General features: G+C 50.3%; 1 protein-coding gene across 4 annotated transcripts in view; it reads right to left on the bottom strand.

Annotated features, from left to right (window-relative positions):
- The window catches only part of CAPN1 (calpain 1), a 26910-nt gene extending 13603 nt beyond the window's left edge, over nt 1-13307 (bottom strand). Inside the window, exons 1-10 of one of the 4 annotated variants that reach the window (XM_023518453.1) lie at nt 13212-13307; nt 11671-11938; nt 11441-11510; nt 11052-11170; nt 8481-8614; nt 8203-8371; nt 7425-7508; nt 7010-7095; nt 6584-6658; nt 6301-6461 (exon numbers count right to left, since the gene is read on the bottom strand). In XM_023518453.1, the coding sequence (XP_023374221.1) occupies nt 6301-6461; nt 6584-6658; nt 7010-7095; nt 7425-7508; nt 8203-8371; nt 8481-8614; nt 11052-11170; nt 11441-11510; nt 11671-11937 (1165 nt within the window). In that variant the 5' untranslated portion in view covers nt 11938; nt 13212-13307. Of the gene's footprint in view, nt 1-6300; nt 6462-6583; nt 6659-7009; nt 7096-7424; nt 7509-8202; nt 8372-8480; nt 8615-11051; nt 11171-11440; nt 11511-11670; nt 11939-12630; nt 12882-13173 lie in introns of those variants that run through there. The other 3 variants (XM_012810705.2, XM_012810704.2, XM_023518454.1) reach the window with 3 other exon arrangements.
- Between the last annotated feature and the right edge of the window lie 1488 nt (nt 13308-14795).

Raw genomic sequence — 14795 nt, 5'->3', positions numbered from 1 at the left:
CCCAGCTACTTGGGAGCCTGAGGCAGGAGACTCGCTTGAGCCCAGGAGTTGGAGGTTGCTGTGAGCTGTGATGCCATGGCACTCTACCCAGGGGGATAGTTTGAGGCTCCGTCTCAAAGAAAAAAAAAAGGTCAAACCAATAACTTAACCTTCCACCTTAAGAAGCTAGAAAAAGGGTAAATCAAAATCAAAGCAAGCAGAAGAAAGGAAATAATAAAGATTAAAGTCCAGGCTCAGTGGCTAGAGCACCAGCTACATACACCAGAGCTGGCTGGTTTGAACCCAGCCCTGGCCAGCCAAAGAACAATGACAACTACAACAAAAAAATAGCTGAGCGTTGTGGCAGGCACCTGTAGTCACAGCTACTTGGGAGGCTGAGGCAAAAGAATCACTTAAGCCCAAGAGTTTGAGGTTGCTGTGAGCTGTGATGCTATGGGACTCTACTGAGGGTGACATAGTAAGACTCTGTCTCAAAACAAAACAAACCAAAAAAAATGATTAAAGTCCAAATAAATAGAGAATAGAGAACAATAGGGGGAAAAAAATCAATAAAACCAACAGTTGCTTCTTTGAAAAGCTCAACAAACTGATAAAAGCTAGATACTGTGACTCATATCTATGATCCTAACACTCTGGGAGGCAAAGGTAGGACAATCATGTGAGGCCAGGAGTTTAAGAACAGCTTGAGTAATATAGTGAGACTTGCTATCTACAGAAAATTAAATAATTGGTTTGGTGTGGTGACAAGTACCTCTAGTCCCAGCTACTTGGGAGGCTGAGGCAGGACTGCTTGAGCCCAGGAGGTGGAGGCTCCAGTGAACTATGATCATGCCATTGCACTCTAGCTAGGGTGACAAAGTGAGACCTTGTCTCAAAAAACAAATAAAATAAAACAAAAAAATTGAAAGCCTTTAGCCATACTGAACAGGAAAAAAGACTCAAGTTACTAAAATCAGTAATTAAAGAAGGATATCATTACCAACCCATAAAAAATAAAAGAATTATAAGGAACTACTATGAACAATTATATGATAACAAATTAGATAACCTAAATGAAATGGAAAAATTCCTAGAAAGAAATAAATCACTAAAACTGACTTAAGAAAAATAGAAAATCTCAATAGATCTATAATAACAAAGAATTGAATCAATGATGAAAAACTCTCAACAGAGAAAAGCCCAGGAACCCACCTCTTCTCAAACTCCTCCAAAAAAGTGAAGATGAGGGAGCACTTTCTGTCTTATTCTACAAGGCCAACATTACCTTAATAACAAAGCTAAACAAAGACATCATGAGAAAATTACAGGCCAATATCACTTATAAACATAGATGCAGGCTCAGTGCCTGTGGCTCAAGTGGCTAAGGCGCCAGCCACATACACCTAAGGTGGTGGGTTCGAATCCAGCCCGGGCCCGCCAAACAATAATGATGGCTGCAACCAAAAAATAGCCAGGCGTTGTGGCGGGCACCTGTAGTCCCAGCTACTTGGGAGGCAGAGGCAAGAGACACTCGCTTGAGCCCAGGAGTTGGAGGTTGCTGTGAGCTGTGATGCCACAGCACTCTACCCAGGGCGACAGCTTGAGGCTCTGTCTCCAAAAAACAAAAAACATAGATGCAAAAAATCCTCCAAAAAATGCTAACAGACCAAATCCAACAGTATATTAAAAAGAATATCCACAATAAAGTAGGATTTATTCCAAAACTACAATGGTAGTTCAACAAAAGAAAATCAATGTCATACATCACATCAATGGAATGAAGGGGAGAAACTCCACATGATCATCTATCTCAACTGAGACAGAAGTACATCCTTTCATGTTAAAAAAAAAAATCAGAAAGTTAAGAATAGATGAGAACTTCCTAACATGATAAGGAGCATTTATGAAAAACCCACAGCTAAAATCATGCTCACTGGTGAAAGAAAGATTTCCCCCTAGGATCAGGAACAAGATACCACTTATGTCACACTTAATCAGCATAGTAGTGGAAGTTCTAGCTAGGACAGTTAGGCAAGAAAAAGAAACGAAAGATACCCAAATTGGAAAGGAAGAAGTAAAACTATCTCTGTTCACATATGACATGATACTATATGTAAGGGAATCACGAAGAATCCACAAGAAAGTTACCAGAGCTGATAAACGAATTCAGCAAAGTTGTGGGTTACAAAATCAAGATACAAAAATCTATTGTATTTCGATACACCAGCAATAAACAATCTGAAATCAAAATTAAGAAAAAAATTCCTGTACAGGCTTGGCACCTGTAGCTCAGCGGCTAGGGTGCCTGCCACATATACCAAGACTGGCGGGTTTGAACCCAGCCTGGGCCTGCCAAACGACGACGACAATTACAACAAAAAAATAGCCAGGCATTATGGCAGGTGCCTGTAGTCCCAGCTACTTGGGAGGCTGAGGCAAGAGAATTGCTCAAGCCCAAGAGTTTGAGGTTGCTATGAGCTGTGATGCCACTGAACTCTATAGAGGGTGACACAGTGATACTGTCTCAAAAAAAAAAAAATTCCTGTACAACAGCATCTAAAGGAATAAAATAAACAAATACAATGAGGAAGGTGACTTATACACCAACAACTACAAAAAAAGACAGCCTATGTTCATGGATTGAGTAACTTGATGTTACTAATACCTCAATACCACTCAAAATGATCTACAGAGTTAATGAAATTACTATCAAAATTCCAGCTCTCTTCTTCTCAGAGTGGAAAACCTCATCTTCAAATTAATGTGGAATTGTAATAGGCCTACAAGCCAAAACAATCTTGAAAAAGAACAAACTTAGAGGACTCACACTTCCCAATTTCAAAACTTACTATAAAACTACATAATCAAAGCAGTCTGGGCTGAGTTCAGTGGGCTCATGCCTATAATTCCAACACTCTGGGAGGCTGAGCCAGGAGAATCACTTGAGGACAGGAGTTCAAGATAAGCTTGGGCAATAGAGCAAAACCCTGTCTGTACAAAAAAATTTTAAAAATTAGGCCAGACGCAGTGGCTCACACCTGTAATCCTAGCACTCTGGGAGGCCAAGCCAGGTGGATTGCTTGAGCTCAGGAGTTCAAGATCAGCCTGAGCAAAAGTGAGAGCCCATCTCTATTACAAATGAAAAACTAAAGCAAGAGGATTGCTTGCTTGAGCCCGAGAGTTTGAGGTTGCTATGAACCATGAGGCCATGGCACCCTACCAAGGGCGACAAAGTCAGACTCTATCTCAAAAAAAAAAAAAAAAATTAGCTGGGCATGCTGGTGTGTGCTTATAGTCCCAGCCACTCAGGTGGCTGAGGCAGAAGGATCACTTGAGCCCAGGATTTGGTGGCTGCAATGAGGTATGATCACGCCACTGCTCGCTTACCAAGCCAAGGAGATAAGGTTAAGACTCCATCTCTTGGCTCGGCGCCTGTGGCTCAAGCGGCTAAGGCGCCAGCCACATACACCTAAGGTGGCGGATTCGAATCCCCAGCCCGGACCCGCCAAACAACAATGATGGCTGCAACCAAAAAATGGCCAGGCGTTGTGGTGGGCACCTGTAGTCCCAGCTACTTGGGAGGCTGAGCCCAGGAGTTGGAGGTTGCTGTGAGCGTGATGCCATGGCACTCTACCCAGGGGGACAGCTTGAGACTCCGTCTCAAAAAAAAAAAAAAAAAAAAAGACTCCATCTCTTTTTTAAAAAACAAGCAAGCAAGCAAGCAAGCAAACCAACCAACAAAAATGGTGTGGTACTAGCATAAGGATGGATACATAGGCCAAAAGAATAGAACTGAGAGTCCAAAAATAAACCCATATATCTATGGCCAATTGATTATTTGACATGGGTGCCAAGAACATTCAATGAGAAAAGAATAGCTCTTTTCTTTTTATTATTATTATTTTTTGTAGAGACAGCGTCTCACTTTATCACCCTCAGTAGAGTGCCATGGCGTCACAGCTCACAGCAACTTCCAGCTCTTGTGCTTAGGCGATTCTGTTGCCTCAGCCTCCTGAGTAGCTGGGACTATAGACACCCACCACAATGCCTGGCTATTTTTTGTTGCAGTTTGGCCAGGGGTGGGTTTGAACCCGCCACCCTTGGCATATGAGACCAGCACCCTACTCACTGAGGCACAGGCGCCACCCAAGAATAGCTCTTTTCAACAGATGATGTTGACACCATTGTATTTCCACATGGAAGATAATTAAGTTGGACCCTTACTTCATGGACTTAATGTACAAAAATTAAGTCAAAATGAACCAAAAATCTGAATGTAAGAACTAAAATCATAACATTCTTAGAAAAAGCAAGGGATAAATTTTCATGACCTTGGCTTTGGCAATGGATTCTTAGCTATGACACCAACCAAAACCATGACCACCAACAACAAAACAATACATAAATTGAGCAACATCAAAGTTAAAAACTTCTGTGCACAAAGTAGGATAATAAATATCTATTTTATAAGAGTCAAACCTAGAATATATAAAGAACACTTATAACTCAATGATGAAAAAAATAACTCAATATAAAAATGGGCAAAATATTTAACTAGACACTCCAAAGAAGATACACGAATGGCCAACACACACACACACACGATAAGATGCTTAATATCATTAGTCATTAGGGAAATGCAAATCAAAACCTAAATAAGTACCCTGACCCCAAATAAAATTTAAGGGAGATTAAAAAAAGAATCCCCCAAACCCCAAAACCCTCAAAGAAATAACACTTCACACACACTGGGATGACTATAATAAAAACAGAGGGCAATGAGCCATGCTGAGAACTGTTGGAGTGTGCAGGACAGAAGGACAGGGCAGCAGAGGCCTGGCAAAGCCAAAGCCATAAGTAATCTTGAAAAGGGCAGTTTCCATAGAGTGGCAGGGATGGTCTGGTAAGGGTTAACCAATGAACCTGAGGGGAGAAAGGACACAGGGGGTGGTAAGTCTTGAGAAATTCTGCTTTGAAGGGAAGTAAAGAAATGGGTAGGAAAGTGGGGTCAAGCGAGGATTGCTTCATTTGAAGACTGAGGATTCTTCATAATGACATAGGAGAAAGTGATGATGAAGGAGCAAACGCTTTGAGAGGTAGCGGGGCCCCGTGAGCAGGGACAGTTCTGCCTCTGTCACAGGTGGGGAGGCAGTAAGGACCAGAACAGATGTAGACAAGGCTGGGGGATTTGGAGGTGGAATTTGAGGTGGTGTATTTTTCTTTTCTTTTCTTTTTTTTTTTTTTTGAGACAGTCTCACTTTATTGCGCAGGCTTGAGTGCAGCCTAGCCTCTAGATCCTAAAACCTCCAACTCCTGGGTCAAAGTGATCCTCCTGCCTCAGCCTCCTAAGTAGCTGGGACTACAAACATATGCCACTATACCTGGCTAATTTTCTATTTTTAGTAGAGACTGGGTCTTGCTCTTGCTCAGGCTGGTCTCAAATTTCTGAGCTCAAGCAATCCTCCTGCCTCAGCCTCCCAGAGTAGTACGATGACAGGTGTGAGCCACTGCACCCAGCTGAGGTCTATCTTTTCAATAAAGTGCAAGGCCAGGTCTGAAGGTGAGAACAGTAAGGGGAGGTTAAAGAGACAATGAGAACATTCCCTAGCAAGTAGTGGAATTGCTGGAGAGTGTGCAAAGTGCTCATTTGAGATTTGTGGCTGTAAAGTTATCGAAAAAATGCAGCCTCGTTTGTGATTTCTCTCCTGCCACATTAAATGGTTCCCAAGCTGGTGGAGAGCTGGGTTCAACTAGGATTGGTGTCCCAGGTGACAGGAGCAGAGAAGGAGAGAGGAGCCAGCAGACTGAGAGAGTTTGTATGGACAAGATTAAAATGATGACTCTAACCTAGCTAAGGAGAGAAGGCAAGACAGGAGGTGAAGGAAAAGCCTGGGTTCCATGAAGCTGAGGGGTGTTGGAGTAAGGAAGCTAAAAAGGTCCCAGGTACAGGTCAGAGGGTGGACGTTTGCAAAGCAAGACAGCTCTGGTGTACCTGAGGGCAGAGGTTGAGCTTAGGTGGAAGAAAATGTTCGTGTCAGCTGCATGGACCTAGAAACCCATGGAAAGGTGTGAGAAGACAGAAGGTGGTGACTAGGAGGGAAGGGCTCAAGCTCCAGCATGGTGGGTGAAGTGCAGTTGTTTAGAATTTATAAGGACATTTAATGTTTTACTCCTCAAAGCAAATTCAAGAGATCAGCCTGACACCTCTATCTTAACAAGTGAGGAAATAGTCTTAGAGGGGTGGCGTGCCTTGCCAGAGACCCCAAGCCAGGAAGCAGCAAGGTCCAGCCTCAACCCCCTAGAGCCCACAGGCTCAGTCACCTGGGTAGTTCCGGCAGCCCCCCGCAGTGCTGCCCCGCCGCCAGGTGCCCTCGTACAGCACGGTGTTCCAATTGCGCAGTGACCGGCTCTTGAGTGCATCGGGCGTCAGGTTGCAGATCTCCAGGCGGGTAAACTCACGCAGGAAGTCTCGGAATGACATCCTGAGTGTCAAAGTGCAGAGGTGAGTCACAGCCCCAATCAGAGCATGGAGGGATGCTGCCTGGACTGGGTTTATAGGGACTGAGAGGAGGGGAGAGGCCAGACTGAGGAAGAGGCCACTCACCAGAACTCCCCATCCTCCATCTTGATCCGGAGCTGCTCCCGTTCGTAAGGATCCACATTGTTCCACTCTGAAGAGCTGTGGGGAGCAGGCTATTGCCAGGGCTGGTGGGCACTGACCTGCCTGGCCTCTGTCCCAGGGGCCTGTCCACCCTGGTCTGTCTACTCCAGCCCAGGTCAGAAGTCTTCTTCAAGGTCAAGTCCTGAGAGTTCAGTTTCATGTCTTATCAGGACCAGTTGGATGCCTTGAGCAAAACTGCAGGCTGGGCGCAGCGGCCCACACAGTCTGAGCTCTGTCAGGGCAGTCCCCCAGACCCAGCAGCATGAAGACGGGCCCCTCTGCTCAATCCTGAGTCTAGCCTGGGCAGAAGTATCAGGGGCAACTAAGAGCTTCCCCAAGCCTCCCCGGCCAATGCCCACTGCCCCTCACCCATCACTCCAGGCTCCTGTCCACTCCACCTCGCCCCAGGGGTTCCGCATCCGGATCAGGTTCACCATCTGGCCCCGGTAGTTCACCTGTTCCCCAGAGCTCTCATCAGCACCTGCTTCTGGCATGCACATCAATACCCCTTCCCAGCCCACCTCCTGTACCACTTCACCCTCTCTGAGCCCTGCTCAGCTCCCACATGAAGCCTATGCTCCAGGAATTTACAGATGAACTACAGCCAATCAGGGCAGGACATGATAAGCATCTCAAGTGGGGTGTCCCAAAGAGAGAGATAAAGAGGCTGTAGGAGGCCGTAGGAGGAGCCAGGGGCTCCCCAACCCTGGTCAGATGCCAGAGATGAGGACAGGCAAGGAGGCAGGAGCTACCCCTGCAGGGCAGGCAACACCCAGGGCAGTACCTGCTTGGCCCCGGTCACAGAGTAGGCGTGGCCCTTCACCAGCTTCTTAAAGGTGATCGCCTCCATGTCTAGAACACTGGAGATCTGCAGAAAGACACATGCTTTGTGGTCAGCTCCCCCCCACCCCCCACAGAATAGCCCCAAGCACTCATGGGTTTTGGATGTTCCCAGCTTCTGGGAGTGGCAGGCAGGGACCCTGATCCCGCTTAGCCATCTAGTCCATTGCTCCCACACACAGATGCTGTGCCTTGCCAGGGGAGGCAGGGTGCAGCCCAGCCACTCCACCAACACTGCCCCAGGGGGTGGAGGGAACACTGGCACTCCCACTGAAACTACTACTGGCCAAGGCTTGCCAGACCTGTACAAACACACACATGTACACACATATGGCCAAGCACAGCCCCCAGAGCCACACATCCTGCAGAGCGCCTCCCGTAGAGGGATGTGAGGTTAGGATACAGCCAGTCAGGGATGGGAATGGAGGCTGAGGTTAGTGATGTTGGGGTCAAGTTGGAGATCAAAGATGAGAGAGGCCTGGGAATTGAGGTACAGTGAATGAGAAGGACAAGGTGGGTGGTCAGAAAATCAAGTCTAAGGAAGGTTAAGGTTTGAGGTTTTGAGGGAAAGAGCAGGCAGTGGTGCCAGGTGCGGATGTGGAAGGTGAGGCTAGAGTGATGGGTGAGGCTAGGGCTAGGTTGGGGAGTGGGAACCACTGGAAGACAGGACAGGTCACAATACCAGGTTGCAGAGTACCAGGGTTGGGGCTGGATGTACTCACATCAATGGAGCAGCCCAGCAGAGAGCCTCGCTCCAGTGCCTTGAGGATGATCTGGTAGAGGTCACTGGGTGCCTTGCGCAGCTCATACCACTCAGTGACTCCTCCTGTGAAGTCCTCGAAGCCCTCTGAGGTGCTGCCCCCTGACAGGGCCTCATAGCTGCCATTTACCCTGTGGGCAGCCCCAGATCAGTGCACTGGCATCAAACAGGACCTGATAATAGGGTCAGGAGCCCTCACCCACAAGGTAGGCTGGAGCTGTCCCTGGGGCCCCTACTCACTTAGCGTAGGCCTTCTCGAGCAGGGCGCTCCAGAACTCGTTGCCCTCAGCAGAGTGCACGAACACCAGCTTCCCATCCTTGATGGGCAGCATGTCATCCACGACCACATCTACCCACTCCCCGAATTGCCACAGCTGTCGGGGAAGGGCACAGTGAGCACCTACCTTGGGACCTCCCAGGTCTGAGCTCCACCCTTACCACTTACTCAATGTGTTACTCTAGATACACACTAAATGCATGTGTGTTAGATCATACACGAGAGGCATATATACTAAATCATCACTTATACTATTAATAAACACAAGACACGCGTATACTAAGTCATCACGTATACTATATATACACGAGATACACATATACTGAATCATCCTGTATACTAGATGTACAGGAGACACATGTATACCAGATCACATATATTAGATACATGTATACTAAATATATACTAAATATATGTATACTGGATATACACTAGATACATGTATCTAGGTGTTGAAGGAAATCAGCATATTTCACTCCCAAATATACATATTTTGAGATGGCTGTTCAGAAGACTTGAGAACAGAAGTAGCCCTCTGCCTTTTTGGGGGGAAATTTGCATCTGTAGAGAAAATCTGCATTGATACAACCAGGTTTTCTCTAAGGCCCTGCCTTGTTGAGATCTTGGAAAGATCTACTGAATCCAACAACTTTAAAGTCCTGAAAGAAACATTCACCATCTCTGGGGGCTGCTACCTGTGAGGTTTCACCTATACAGCAAGGCCACCTTTGCAGGTCTCCCCTTGCCTCCCATCCCCCCAAAACCTGTCTTGCTACCATAACCTGTTTAGGGCCATGCTCAAGCCTCCATTTTTTCTGTAGCCATCGAAGGGTTGGAGTAATCAGTCTGTGATTCCCCCTCCATGTATGTTAATAAATTTATATACCATTGTTCTTATTAATCTCCTCCTTTTATTTTTTCTGAGACAGTCTCACTATGTCACCCTGGGTAGAGTGCCATGGTGTCACAGCTCACAGCAACCTCAAACTCTTGGGCTTAAGCAATTCTCTTGCCTTAGCCTCCTAAGTAGCTGGGACTACAGGCACCCACCACAACACCTGGCTTTTTTGTTGTAATTGTCATTGTTGTTTGGCAGGCCCGGGCTAGGTTCGAACTCACCAACTCTGTTGTATGTGGCTGTCACCCTAGCTGCTAAGCTATAGGTGCCAAGCCAATTTCCTTTTGTGAGTTGAGTTTTCAGCAAACCTTCATAGGGCTGAGGACCTTTCCTTTGCCCCTGGAGTAAACTAGACACATGATCCTGAGCAAATTATCCTCTCTGAGCCTCAGTTTCCCTACCCATAAAAGGCAGCAGCAGTGCCTTTCTCACTGAGCACACAGGTAAAAAAACCTTTAGCGTAGCACAAACCTAAAGCTGGGCTCTCCATGAACTAGCCCCCTTTTAATCCCTGCGCCCTACCTCTTCCCTAACCATTCTAGGCCTGAGTTCCAGGACTTATGGGGATAAGCATGTCACTGGATGTGGAATGAAAATATGGCATCCACATCCTTCAACCAGAGGATGGGCAGGGCTGGAGGTGAACTTCCACAATGACAGGGTTCACTCCAGAGATGCCCCGAGGGGCAGATTTCTCAGAGAAGGAGTAAGGGGCCAGGCTCGGCACCTATACCCAGAAGAGACCAAGGGCTCCAGACACTATTGGAGGTGCTGGGGCCAGAACAATGAAGGCAGCTGAGGCTGAGGCGGGGACCCAAAGGGCACAGGTTGCTGTTGTGAAGGGGGATGGGTGTTGAGCAAGCCAATTAGAGGCCAGGGAGGAGGCGATTGAAGGAGTGAGGGAAGGGAAAAGGGGAAATGGATGATGAGGCTCCTGCAGACTAGACCCTAGGAGGCTTCTTGGCAAAAGTGGATCTACACTGTGGGTCCTGTAGTCTACCTGCTCCTGTGCAAGGTGGGATACAGCGTGGGATAAGGGGATCCCTGACTAGGCGGAAAGAGAGGATACATAAGAGCTCGCCAGATAGAGCTAGAGGCCACCAAGGCTGGAGGGTCTCATCCAGGGTTGCTGGGGTGTGTCTCTACCAACACTAGCTCATTGAGAATGAATTTGTGTGACTTGAAAAATGGGCCCTGTGTACAAACAATGTCAGGAAAAGCTGGTGTAAATAGACTTTCTGCTGGGCTGTCAGAAGGAGTTGGGGGATGGGAGGACTGACAGGTGGTGACACATATGCTGATCTGTTTGCTCCAGGGGCACACTCCTTTTTCAAATGTGGAAACTGAGACCCCAGGGAGGAAGAAAATTTGTCCCACAGGATATAACACAGAAGTCTTTCTACCCTTCCAACTACTTTCTACCCCATATGTACAACCACCCAGGTAAATGCCAGCTGAAATACCTGCCCAACTGTTTCACACATGACAGACCCAAGATGGCACTGAGAGGTCAAATACCTTCTACAGGGAGGGCTGGTCCCCACAAGGTGTGGCCCTTGGCCACCCTCACTTCAGAGTGCTGTGGGTCACCCTTCCACATCTTCCCCAGTGCCTGCTACCCCTCCTCCCCCTTCACCTGGAAATGGAAGATGCCAGCATAGCCATTCTGGAAGCTCTGGCCGTGTGGAACCACTCGGTGCAGAAGGGTGTCGTTCAGAGTGAGGGAGGCGATGGCAGCCAGGAGCCAACAGTCCCCTGAGATGAAAGGGACCCACATTAGCCTGCTCTACCAATCTGCCTCTGGGGTGGTGCCCGTGGGTGCTCATGCTTGAGGAAGACCCAAGCGCTTGTCAACTTTCCTCAGCTTACAGAAAAGGCCCAGGAATCTGGGCAAACCAGCCCTCGTGCTGACAGCCAGAGCCTGTCTGGGCTTGCAGGAGGGAGGAGTTGGGACAGAGCCCAAAGGAACGGGAACGGGGAACTACCGTGGAAAAAACACTCAGAACTCCACCTGGAGGGGCCTACCTAGCGCTCCCTGGCAGATGTCTGTGCGGGTAGCTCCATCCACAATGAACTGGGGGTTTGACAGCAGCTCCTACAAGAGACCCAGAGTCCTGTCCCTATGCCGGTTTCTCCCAGAAACTGGCACCCACCCATATCAGACCTCACTCCCCACCAAGGACCTACAGTCCCATCTCTATTCCTCACTCAGGGTCAGGGGTCAGGTGAGTCCCATTGAGGCTGGTCCCCCTCACCGTGGGACGCTTCCACTTGATGCCATAGGTCTTAGAGGAGTTGGGACCCAAGTCCTTGAATCCTAGGCTCTGAGGCACTGGAGGGAAGGCCTCATCACGGAAGAGGGTTCCACTCTGCAGGCACCGAGCCCGCAGTTGCTCATAATCCTGGCCCATGTACTTGATGGCATTCTCATGGCGTCCCAGGCCCAGCTCCTTGGCCCGCTGCTTCTGCACTTGTGCTGACACCCCAGTGCAGTATACTGGTGTGATGATCTCCTCCGCCATCCTAAGAGACAGATGGGCCTGCTCAGAGCCCTGGCCTTCCCAGGACTAGAACCTGCACTCCTGCCCCTGCCCACTCTTCAGCTCCAAACCCAGAGTTCTCCTGGCTCATTGCTCCCCTTGGGGAATCAGGGCTCCCAGACACCTCTCCCAGAATCTAGGAAAGTGAGTCCCTACTTCCCAGGTGTGCAGACCACCATCTCCCCCACCACCACCACCTCCCTATACCCCCACCATCACAATGCCACCACCTCTCCTTTTCCGGCTCTTCATTGTCCTAGGCCTGCAGCTCTGTGGTCAGCCCCAAAGCCAGGTGGGGCAGGGCGGAGCCTCCTGATAGCACAAGGAGCCGGGAAGGCCTCCGATCCCGATCCCGTTTGCTGGCATGTAATGCCCTCCCCAAACTAGCCAAGCTCCTAGCACACTGGCCCCTTTCCTTGGGGCTGAGAACTCCAGGCAGTCGGGATCCTCCTCCCCAGACCCTTATACAGTCTGGAATACAGACCTGGCAGGCCCCAGCCCAGGCCCTGGGGACAGTGGTGAGCGCAGGCTGGGGCAGGCGCATGGGCTGAGCCACTTTCCGAGCCCCCACCCGGTCCCTGGAGCGCGGAGGACCCCAAGCAAGGGCCGAGATGGGGCAGCCTGGGAATCGTGCCTGGGGTCAGGGAATCCCGGCCCGGCCACCCAGTTTCTTACCTGGGGGAGGAGGGTTTGGGGGTCGCTGCGGTCCCTGCAGCTGGCTTCCCAGTGGCAGCTCAGGGCAGGGCCCAACCAGGAAGAGCGCTCCTCCCCGCCCTCCTCCCGCCGCCCCTCCGCCCTCCCTCTCTCCTTCTCCTACTCCGGGGCTCCTACCCCGCTTCCTCTGGGCTCTACCTTATCTCTCGGGCAAGGTCTTTGACGCTCGGTGTCTCCCCCGCCCCTCCCTCTCTCTGCAGGCCACTGGCCAACTCCGTGAGAGGACAAATTAGTAAAAGGCAGAGTAGTCTCTGGGGAGGGGCCAGCGCGGGTCAGGGCGGGAGTCTGGGGACTGAAGGGCACCGCGGGGGGTGGGGAAGGGCAGGGCCTGGGGTATTTTTAAACAGGGGCAGTGGCTCGAGTTGCAGGACCAGGCGGCCCCACCCAGCGCTGGCCCCGCGGCGGGCCCTTCCGGACCCTCGGGCCTTGGCGGCTCCGCCTCCAGCAGCCCCCAACCCGCCCTCTCCCCGGCGCCCCCTTCTCTACGGCCGCAGCTGTCCTCACCCGCTCCCAGCAGGTCCCCAGCGCCGGGCTGAGATTACCTCGGGCTGCGGCAGCTGCTGCGAAAGGGGCCGGGCTGGCGGCAAGCGGACCCCTGCCGGACGCTAGGCAAACGGCAGCCCCACCCCGCCGGTTCCCGCCGCAGCCGGGCTCCGGGCAGGGCCGCCTCCCCGCCCCCACCCCACCCCCGCGCCTTGCAGTGCAGCCTCGGAGCTCCGCCACCCGCTCCTCGTCCCGGTTCGTGCGGGTGGGGCGCGGAGACACAGTGCTCACCGTGTGACCTTGGGTGAGTCCCTGGCCCGCGCGGCTTGGTTTCCCGATGCTTACTGTGAATGGATTGAAGATGAGCGACGGTGGGAGCCCATTTCTTTCCAGCGTTCCGGGGTTTCTTGAACCGCAGAACTTTGAGAAGTGGACATCCCTGCCTTCACCCCACACCCTTCAACCAATTCATTTGGAAGCACCATAGGCCTCCTTACTCAGGTGAGGGCGGCAGAGGCTGCCAGCAAGACGGCAGGCCCACCCGGCTGCAAGAAGGTGGGTAGCCAAAAAGGTATGGGGGACTGCAGCAGTCCCCCAGATCGGGGCTTTTTACTGGTCTCTGGGCGCCAGCCCAGCAGCTGCTGCAACCTTTATAGGACCTATAGGCAACATTGCTGGGGAAACAGAGTGTAGCTCTCCTAGGACTCTAGGATTCCAGTTAAACACTGATCTAATCTGACTGCACTCTCACTCCCAGTTTACAGATGAGAAAAACTGAGGCCTGAGAGAGTGCTACTTGCCTGAACTCCCTCACCTGGTGAGTCAGGGCTGCAGCCAGCTCCTGGGCTCTTTGCCCTTCACTATTCAGCGTTTGTGCACCCAATCTTGATTAAACCCTTCTGGCAGGTCTTTGCAGAGACCTATGAGTAAGGCAGACCAGGCCCTGCTGGGGGAGGGTGCTCTTCTCCTCCATTTGTTAAGGAAGCTGAGTCCTGCTTATGGACAGATAGGAGTTAATTAGATAAGGTACTGGGCAAGGGGTGTTCCTAGCAGAAAGAACAGGGAGAGGGCCCAGGGTGGGTTTAGTGGCTGGTGTGTAATCTCAGCATTTTGGGAGGCTTAGGTGGGAGGATCACCTGAGGCCAGGAGTTTGAGACCAACCTGAGCAACATAGTGAGATCTGGTCTCTACAGAAAATAAAAAATTAGTCGGGTGTGGTGGCATTTGCTTGTAGTTCTCAGGATGCTGAGGCAGGAAGATTGTGTGTGCCCAGGAGTTCAAGGTTCCAGTGTGCTATGATCAGGTCACTGTACTCCAGCCTAAATGATAGAGCAAGACTCTCTCTCCAAAAAGAAAAGTACTCACGGCAAAAGTCTAGAGCCTGGAGGAACACACACCAATAAAGGGAACTGCAAAAGTATTCTTGTGGCTAGATCTCAGGAAGCCAGAGGTCTGGGAGAGGAAAGATATTCTGCAGAGGTAGTAAAGGGCCACCTCCTAAAGCCCCCTGGCTCAACCCATGTGTCCTATACTCCCCACCATCACTTTCACAAACCTTTGCCACTCCTGCTGACTGTATTCAATTGTTCTCCAAACAGGCACTGAACACGTGCTATATGTACAGGGCATTGTGCTCCCCTGGG

This window comes from Otolemur garnettii, unplaced genomic scaffold (genome assembly GCF_000181295.1).
Source record: "Otolemur garnettii isolate 467f Iridium unplaced genomic scaffold, OtoGar3 scaffold00140, whole genome shotgun sequence".
NCBI classification, from domain to species: domain Eukaryota; kingdom Metazoa; phylum Chordata; class Mammalia; order Primates; family Galagidae; genus Otolemur; species Otolemur garnettii.
Note: the sequence above shows the minus strand (reverse complement) of the source record. Positions and strands in the feature narration are given on the sequence as shown.